This window comes from Schistocerca serialis, chromosome 1, assembly GCF_023864345.2.
Source record: "Schistocerca serialis cubense isolate TAMUIC-IGC-003099 chromosome 1, iqSchSeri2.2, whole genome shotgun sequence".
NCBI lineage: Eukaryota > Metazoa > Arthropoda > Insecta > Orthoptera > Acrididae > Schistocerca > Schistocerca serialis.
This window is the reverse complement of record NC_064638.1, coordinates 689,785,774-689,796,034: the sequence shown is the minus strand read 5'-3', so window position 1 is coordinate 689,796,034 and position 10,261 is coordinate 689,785,774. Positions and strand designations below refer to the sequence as shown.

At 44.2% G+C, this 10,261-nt stretch overlaps 1 protein-coding gene across 1 annotated transcript in view; it reads left to right on the top strand.

The window, feature by feature from the left end:
- Positions 1 to 2,139: 2,139 nt before the first annotated feature.
- Positions 2,140 to 10,261, top strand: part of LOC126480634 (myosin-I heavy chain) — an 804,636-nt gene continuing 796,514 nt past the window's right edge. The window contains exon 1 of the mRNA XM_050103881.1: positions 2,140 to 2,319. Within this exon, the coding sequence (XP_049959838.1) occupies positions 2,298 to 2,319 (22 nt within the window). The 5' untranslated portion in view covers positions 2,140 to 2,297. The remainder of the gene's footprint in view (positions 2,320 to 10,261) is intronic.

Below are 10,261 nucleotides of genomic sequence, written 5' to 3'. Positions count from 1 at the left end.
CACTGAATATGCAGTGCTGTACGCAACTTGCATAAAAGTGTGTTTCCAATTAAGGCAAGTAATAATAGTAATAATAATAATAACTAGAAACACATTATTTCTTCCGCCAAATACGTCAAGTGAAACAATAATCATGAGATAGGTACAGCTTTTTACAAATGAAAATATGGTCCGTTGTAGGCAGTATGTTAATGTTCGCCGGCCGGAGTGGCCGAGCGGTTCTAGGCGCTACAGTCTGGAACAGCGCGACCGCTACGGTCGCAGGTTCGAATCCTGCCTCGGGCATGGATGTGTGTGATGCCCTTAGGTTAGTTAGGTTTAAGTAGTTCTAAGTTCTAGGGGGCTGATGACCTCAGAAGTTAAGTCCCATAGTGCTCAGGGCCATTTGAACCCTTTTTGTTAATGTTCTTCATTTAATTCGTGCGATTAGCTGATTTTGACTTCGCGTCAATTTGAAGCACATGCATGACAGCTTATGAACATCACGTTTTACATTGTGTAAATGTTGAGTACTCATCGTTATTGTCATTATTATATGACATGTGATGTTTACAATTTAGAACTGGGTTCTGTCCACATTTGCACATTTATTTATGGATTATGGCGTTGTGTGTGTGTGTGTGTGATGAATCCGATACTTACACAATGTCAAACGTGATGTACATAAATTGATGTCACCCACATGTGCTTGAAAATGACACAAAGTCGAAATTAGTCATTCGACCGAATTACATAAAGAACATTAATATGCAGCCTACAACGGACTACGTTTTCATTTGGAAGAGTATTTGGAGGCAGTGACACGCATGTGCTTGAAAATGACGCGAAGTCGATATTAGCTAATCGCACAGATTAAATAAAGAACATTTACATACAGCCTACAAAGGATCATGTTTTTATTTGAAAAATATTTGGAGGCTGTGGACCCACAGAGAAACAAAATTTTAATCTTTGTACTGACTGTTTCCAGTGTTCTCTGCACGAATGCTTGTCAAATACTCTGAAGCCAAGAATTTAAGGGCGCAAGAGCATAATATAGTGCAAGCACACAAGGATTAACAACTTCAATGGATTACAAATGACAGCCAACTAGTCCTAAGCCACTGAAGCTCTTGCATGCACAATTCTTCAAGAGCACCCATGTTCAAAATCTTAATTAACAACTGTTGTTATAAATCATTTCTCCACATATGACACAGATAAAAATTGATTATGATCAGCGCAATAAACATGTTCCAATTCATAATAGCGAAGGAGCATGAACGACACAGTTCTTGTAATAGTAGGACATACGTCATCTAACGCACAATTGTGTATAGAAATTGTAATGGTTCTTAACTTCACCTGTCTTCTTTCCATTAAAAATTTATATTTCGTTTTAGCTTGCGTGTTTGTACATGCTCTATTGTTTTACTTTCAAAGGCGTAGTGTTGGCCGCAATGCTGTCATGTCTCCATTTTCGTGGAATCATACTACAGAGAGTTTGGATGCATGTGAAGACGAGCAACTTTGAAAGTCAAACATAAACAACAACAAGATGAAAAGTATACAGAATAGGAATAAGATTAGTATAATTTTTCTTAGGTACTTTACTTTCATAATCTGAGTAAAGACGATATTACTGATATGTTTCTAATCGATGAACAACAGCCACGGACAGCCCTCAAAGATGAAATGTCTATTTTACCATGTAATTCTTATATCACATTATTCATTTACTAGCAGTCTCTCAGAATAAGTTAATAATGCCAGTTTAATTCCGATATTCTTCGAATAAGACATATACGAAATCACACGACACCCATGTATAGTCCCTGCAAGCCATCATTGCATTTTTTGAGCTAAGTATAAGCTCTTCTGACTGAACGCCAGTAAATCATTGACGCATAAACCATTTGTTACGACATTGTCCTCAGTTGTAATAGTATGGCTCAGTTATGAATCTGGCCCCTAACAGCTGTTTTATCTTGAACCTGACTGATCGCGCGGAATTGGTCCATTGTGCCTTGCCCTGCACCGGCAGTGTTTAGCTGCACTGCCGCGAGGGGCGCGCGAATGTGCGTGACGTCACGTCGAGTGGTTGGCGACTCCGCCGCCAGGAGTGCGCCGCTGTTAGTGTGTTGCCGGCCGGCAAGGGGAACGGTCGTGAGTGTCGCTCGATCAGTGTGCGCGCGGAGTGGTTCGTTCGGCGTCGCGCGCCTTGGCACTGGGTCTCACCTGGTTGGATGGCGAACAGCGCGTAGCGAGCGCTGTCGGTTGTCTGCACAGCGAGCGACCTGCCCGACCCGCTAGGCACCATGGTGGGCGTGCAGTTGCAAGGTAAGCTCGGGGTGGAGGAGGGTGCGGCCCCCACTACCGCCACGCCTCGCAGCCCGTGCGGGGTTGCAAGCGCTGCTGCTGCTACTGCAGCCGGCCTGGCCGCTGCTTGTCAACAAAGCGTTCGGCAGCAGCGGCAGTTCTGTTGCGTGCTCTGTCAGATGTTTCGTCGCCAGCCCGTGAAGTGTTTAATAACACACAGCACTGTTACTCACTTCTCATGGCATCAGAGCCCTTACTGCATTGTGCGAGGGGAGAAGCTGCGCTATCGATTGAAGCTTTACATACAACATAAAACTGGCTCTTTGCTTAAGTAACTGTGGTTGTACTCACAGATTCATTCCTGGAGGTTGTGTGTTCGTGCTAGCGCCGTTCTGTGATTTATTTTGTATTCTTACTTTTTTATTTTTTTTAAATAGTTGGGGGCACTCGTTTCATTGGGTCCTCGTATCAGTGACCAACATATTTTGCTCTTCTACTGGCAAAAACTATGCCACCCGCCCAGGTATCCCTATATTTAGTATGGGAAGGAGCTTGTTAACATCCTGAAACGTTTCACCAGCTGATGTGTCGCGACTCGGTTGAAATGATCGAGAATTAAACGAGGGGCAGGCTGAGCACCGGTGGCGATGCGGGGGCGTGCCTGGCAGATGAGAGGCGCTATTGATTGCGCGCGCCGGCGCCGCGGTCGACTTGCAGCTGTCAGTCAGGATGCCGGCGGCCGAGGAGGCGAGGGCGGCACGCGAACACAAGAGCGGCGCTGCTACAGCTGCCCGCCTCTGTCTGCGGCCGCTCAGCCCTCCCGGGGGGTGGGGGCCGTCGAGCCGGCAGCAGCAGCCTCTGCGGCGTGCGGGCGCTGCCAACGGGCGTCTGATGGCCTGCGTTGGGGGCATTGGTTTGAAGCGAGAATTAGGAGACTCTTAAAAGCCAGCAGCCACCCTTTTAAGATTTACTTATTTATTCAAGCCTTGTACCGTTCCTGCATCTACAGAATACCCCAAAAGCCACCGTATGGTACACGGCGGAGAGTGCCTAGCAATTCTCTTTCGACTCGCAAATGGAGCTATGGGAAAGTCTATAAGCCTCCATACGTAACCTAATTTCTTTTATCTTGTCTTCCCAGTCTTTGCAGGAAACGTATCTTGACGCCAGTAGAATCGTTCTGCTGTCAGCTATCTGCAAGTGTCTGTTCTCCAAATTTTCTCAGTAGTGTTTCCCCGAGAAGAACGTCGTCTTCCGTCTAGGGAGCCCCATTTGAGCTCACGAAGCTTCTCCGCAATACTCGCGTGTTGATCGAAGCTACCGGTAACAAGTCTAGCAACATGCCTTCTAATTTGGTTCGATCTCTTCCTTTAACCCCACCTGGTGGCGATCCCAAGCACTCGAGCAATGCTCGAGAAAGGGTCGCACGAAAGTTCTATACTCCGTATCCTTTATAGACGAACTACAGTTTACTAGTATTCTCCCAATAAACCGTAGTCGACCATTTCCTTCCCTACTACCGTCATTAAGTGCTCTGTCCATTTCATATCGCTATGCAGCTTTACGCCTGGATATTTAATCGCCGTGACTGTGTTAAGTAGCACACCCCCAATGCTGTATTCGAACATTATGGGATTGTTTCTTCTACTCATCCACATTAACTTACATTTTTCTACGTTTAGAGCAAGCTGGCATTCATGAGATCAAATAAAAATTCTCTTCAGGTCATCCTGCATCCTATTTAGTCACTCAACGGCAACATTTTCCCACACACTACACCGTCATCAGCAGAGAGTCGCAAATTGCTGCTCACCCTATCCATCAGATCATTTGTGTACATAGAGAACAAGAGTGGTCATATCTCTGGGTCACTCTTGACTGTACCCTTGTCTCTGATGAACACTCGTCGTCGAGGACAGCGTAGAGGCTTTCTATTACTTTAGAAGTTTCTCGAGGCACTCACTTATCTGGGAAACTATTCCGTATGTTCGCACATTTCGTTACCATTGTTCCAAGCTTATGTGACTACCAGATGAATACATCTATTTAAATGTTTGATATTTTATTATTATTTCTTTATCAGGTTCCGTGGAACCAAACGAATCCAAGCTGGAAATTCCTGGAGCGAGTCAGTGTATAGTTTTCCGAATGATAATTAGATCAACTCAGAAACGAAAAAAATCATAGAATTGCAAAAAAAACTCAGACCCAAAAACACAGGGAAGGATTTAGATTAATCTCTCTAAGTAGGCGTAACTGGCAAAGCATAATACGTGGAAAAGATGATGATGGCGATGGAACATGAAACAGTCTGAGAGCTTGCGAATAAACTATTCCTAGTGTTCCACAAGCAAACCTTTCAACTTAGATTTGAAGACTCGGTGCTTATTGCTCAATCTTACCAATTCTTCTGGAAGCCAGTTAAAATGAGAACTTCTGAATAGCGCACAAGTTTCTGTAAAATGCTTTACCAAGTGTTATCCTAATGCAAATCGTTTTTTTGTCTAGGGTTCACTGAATGAATATTGCACTTTCTGCCGAGTGAGTATATATGTACACACGTGACGAAGTTAGAATTGTGGGCAACTTGCGCACTCACCAAGATCATTCTTAGTTCAGAAAAGGACGGTCATGGAGATCTGCAGTGTCAGTTCGGCGAGGGAGTGTAATAGAAATTTAAAAAAAAATTAAGTCACTCTAAGAAAGACGCTATCTTGCGATAAACTACTTTAACAACTTGAACTGCCTTTCAGTGCAGAAACTGCGAATATCCCCCGCCCCACGTCTATTCTGTACAACAGGCGCATGTAAAATTATAATATTAGGCAAATTTAAGCTGATACCAGCTCCGACAAGCAAGTAGTTCATTCTGCTCTCCGTTCATGAACGAACTGGGAAAAGCTTTTAACATAACGCACAATAGAAACTATCCCGTGTCACGCGCATCACAATAATTCACAGTGAAGCGTTAGACGTTACAGTTACGATTAAAAACATTCTGTGGCGAGCTTGACAGCAAATACTTCTTACAGTGACGATCTATATGAAAATTCTGATTCGAAGAGCATATTGCTGTTGACCCCCTAAGTATCATGTGCAAACGAGAACAGTAGCGCAGAAAAACTGTTGTAACAGGCAACTAAAGACAGCTCTTCTCCAACGCGTAAACAATGTGCCTTCAATGAAAAAGGGTACGCAATACCATTATTCACGTTACACTTCGGTACACAAGATACACTATGTGATCAAAAGTATCCGGACACCTGGCTGAAAATGACTTACAACTTCGTGGCGATCTACATCGGTAATGCTGAAATGCAATATGGTGTAGGCCCACCCTTAGCCTTGATGACAGCTTCCACTCTCGCAGGTATACGTTCAATCAGGTGCTGGAAAGTTTCTTGGGGAATGGCAGCCTATTCTTAACGGAATGCTGCGCAGAGGAGAGATATCGATGTCAGTCGGTGAGGCGTGGCACGAAGTCGGCGTTCCAAAACATCTCAAACGTGTTCTATAGGATTCTGGTGAGGAGTCTGTGCAGGCCAGTCCATTACAGGGATGTTATTGTCGTGTTACCACTCCGCCACAGGCCGTGCATTATGAACAGGTGCTCGATCGTGTTGAAGGTTCAGTCGTCATCCCCGGATTGCTCTTCAACAATGGGAAGCAAGAAGGTGCTTAAAACATCAATGTAGGTCTGTGCTGCATAGTGCCACGCAAAACGACAAGGGGTACAAGCCCCCTTCATGAAAAACACGATAACACCACCGCCTCCGAATTTTACCGTTGGCACTACACACGCTGCCAGATGACGTTCACCGGGCATTCGTCATACCCATACCCCGCCATCGGATCGCCACATTGTGTACCGTGATTCGTGACTCCACAGAACTTTTTCCACTGTTCAATCGTCCAATGTTGCCTCCTTACACCAAGCGTGGCTTCGTTTGGCTTTTACCGGCGTGATGTGTGGCTTATGAGCAGCCACTCGACCATGAAATCGAAATTTTCTCACCTCCCGCCTAACTGTCATAGTACTTGCAGTGAATTCTGATGCAGTTTGGAATTCCTGTGTGATAGTCTGGATAGATGTCTGCCTATTATGCATTACGACCCTCTTCAACTGTCGGCGGTCTCTGTCAGTCAACAGGCGAGGTCGGCCTGTACGCTTTTGTGCAGTACATGTTCCTTCATGATACCACTTCATTATCACATCGGAAACAGTGGACCTAGGGATGTTCGAAGTCCGTGAGTTCCGCGGAGGGCCTCATTCTGCCCTCTCTCGATGTCTAATGATTACTGAGGTCGCTGATATGGAGTACCTGGCATAGGTGGCAGCACAATGCACCTAATATGAAAAACCTTTTTTGGGGGGGTGTCCGGATACTTTAGATCACATAGTGTAAGTGTGAATGTTATATGAGCAAATGCCCTCTTTTTATCAGGCGCGCCTTGGTCATCTTGAAGGTAACAGCGATCCAGTATTTGACAATAAATGGAAACTACAATAGCCTTTGATCACAAATTTGTTTTATTCACTTCAATAACTGGTATCTATACCCACATAAATACCCCTCTAACCATTGTACGGTGCGTGGCGGGGGGTACCTTATGCTACTCCAGTCATTTCCTCTCCTGTTCCACTCGCAAATAGAGTAAGGGAAAAACGACTGTTCAAAAGTCTCCGTATGGGCCCTTATTTCACGCACCTTATCTTCATGGTCCTTTCGCGAAATATACATTGGCGGCAGTAGAATCGTCGTGTAGTCGGTCTCAAATGCCGATTCTCTGTGTTTACGCAATAGTGCAGCGCAGAAAGAGCATGTCTTCCTTCCAGGCACTCCCATTTGAGTTCACGAAGCATCTCCGTCTTACCTGCGTGCTGATCGAACTTACAGGTAACAAGTCCAGCAGCACGCCTTTGAACTGCTTCGATGTCTTCCTATAGTACAACCTGGTGAGGATCCCAAACACTAGAAAAGTTCTCAAGAACGGGTCCAACTAGCGTTCTCTACGTCGTCTCCTTCGTGATGCGCTACACTTTGCCAAAATTCTTCTAACAAAACGAAGTCGAGCATTCCTCTTCCCTACTATCAAGCAGAAGCGCTTATTCAATTTAATTTTACTTTGCAACGTTGCACCTAGATACTCGTTTCCAGTCGAAGTGACTGTGTCAAGCTTTACGTTACTACTGCTGCATTCGAAAGTTACGGGACTGTTTTTCCCACTCATCCGTATTAACTTACATTTTTCTATATTTAGAGCAAGCCATCATTCATCACATCGGCTAGATATTGTGTCTGAGTCATCTTGTATATTCTCCCAGTCACTCAACTACGACACGATCTTGAGCACCTCACCAATATCAGCAAACAAGCGTAAAGTGCTGCCCGCCCTTTCTGCCAGATTATTTATGTATATAGAAAATGACGACTCTCCTACCACACTTCCCTGGGGCACTTCTGACGATACCCTGGTCTGTCATGAACACTCGCTGTCGAGGACAACGTACTGGGTTTTATCACTTAAGAAGTCATCACATATCTGGGAAGCTAAACCGCATGCTCAGACCTTCGCCAACAGTCTTTAGTGGGGCATCGTGTCAGATGCCTTTCGGAAATTTAGGGATATGGGATCTGCCTTCTGGCCTTCCGCCATGGTTCGCAGGTGCTTTGTAAATCTGTGCTGATTTGTGGACAGGAGCTTTTCTGCGTCGAGGAAATTTTGTATATTTGAACTCAGAATGTGTTCAAGAATCCTGCAGCAAACCGATGTCAACGGTATTGATCTGTAACTAAGCGATCTTTATGATCATCATCAGCTGATCTAGAAACGAATGCGCATATTTAACAGTGAGAGCGTTGCCCTTAGTTATAACCAGGATAATGAATAGCGTTGGTTCACACTGTGTGAGAAGCATTTAACAAACAACAAATCTGTCCTCTTAAACGTAGTAAAAGAAGCAGGTAAAATTTATAGCCATGACTGGCATCGTCACAAATATAAACAAACATGCTAATCTGTGATGGCCCGTGTGCAGGTCCGCCTTAACACACTGTGGTGACAGCTGCAACACGAACAGCTGAGGTGGCTTGGTCATTTAAACCGTAAGCACGGTTTACAATGGCGTGTTACAAAGCACTCTTTTTAATTTTGTTGCCTAAAAGTGGCCGCGAATTGTCTGAGATAGTCCCACAAACGTGTGGGTAAGCAAGAGGCTGATACATTGTAGCCTATTAAATGGACGCGAACGGTTTAAGACATTAACGCAGTGTGCACAGGATAAAACGAAATGAGGACCTTTCTATCTGTGAAGAACGAAAACATTAGGGCAGCAGATAAATATTGAAAGAAAATAAGGAATTCCATACCACTGAAGTTTGTTCAAGTTTAAAGTATACAGGCGTCATCATGGTGTGGGAAAAAAAAAACCAAAAAAAAAAAACAAAAAAAAACCAATACTTTATAGAAATCATCTCGGATGGGCCCCGAATCAGTCATCTGTTTGAAACGAAGCGGCAGACAATTAGAATGACTGAGGGACCCAACAAATATTTGGTTTTTATTTTCCCATAGGTTCTGATTATACCCAAAAGTAAATTGTTTGTAAACGGGAAATGAAACCTAGCACATCGACTTTCTCGCACGCTGCGCTATGGCTTGCGGAGTGTTTTTGCAGGTGTATATACTTTATACTGGTGCTCTGAAAATAATCTACATAATAGAATGTCTCGGAGAAGCTACTGCTGTACTCCGAAGACTATATGAGTATGTGACCTTAACACACAAGATGTAGCTCGCCCGTAACCTCTTTAGAAATCTGGGTGGAAATATTGATTTCAATCCTGGAACTTCTCGAGCAGCCTCGAAGAGGGCCGCGCCGACATTTGCATCCAAGATTAATTGTTCTGCTCTGACATTCTTCTGAGCTGACGCTTTCAGCGTATAAAAGCAACAGCCGAGGTTCTCGGAATGATAATGAACTCTGTATCGTTTAGTAGCCAGCTTCAAACATTTTCTTCGCTATACGTGATGAGTTGGGTGTATAAATCACAGTCCGCATCCAGATATAATTCTTCCATGATTTCGATAAATTGCCTTTACTGATTATTCGGAAGGTTCCTTTCAAACTCTGGCAGCTAACTTTCTGCCCCAAACTTATACAATCCCAACTAGGTCCCCACCTGTGACGACGTCATCGCCTTCGGAACGTCATTGCTGATCGTGCCAACTTCGTACAAACTATTTGTCATAATGGTTCTATAGTTTTATTTTACATTGGCGGTACGATACATTTATCAAGAGATGTGTTAACTGACTATAATCTTTTACTTCGTGGGGTACAAGAGATTTGATAACACATTTTCTCAGGTCGCGAATTTACACAGATCGACAACTGATCGCTTGCGGTAGGTAACATTCCTGTTGTTCGTGAAAATGACATCCGGGAAGGAAAAGATACATCTGAAACCAAAATGTTAACCTGTAATTGAAACTATTCTCCCTTGATTCTAGTACTGATCTTACGCAATTTGTCCTTTGAGGAGAAGTTGGTAAGTAATTTGCGCCATTCCTTCGCCACAAACAGCGGGTGTATGCAGAAAATACAGCGCTTTAAATGCCACTCCAGCTCGCACTTTGCCGAACTACTGTGGGACTGCAACGACAGCCATCTTGTGGTGCCGTAAATATGGCAAAGGAGATAGGCCTTTATTGCCCCTTCTCTCTCTCTCTCTCTCTCTCTCACACACACACACACACACACACACACACACACACACACTACGCGCGCCCACAAAATATGCACGCTCACTAATTAAATAATTATAATCTACAGTCCGTATACTTACTCAGCTGAATAAATTATAATGTGTTATCCAGTGGAGACTGAAGCCTCGTTTACACTACGACATTATGTTGCAGGCAACTGCTCTACCGGCCACTGCACATGCGCGCTGCGCGT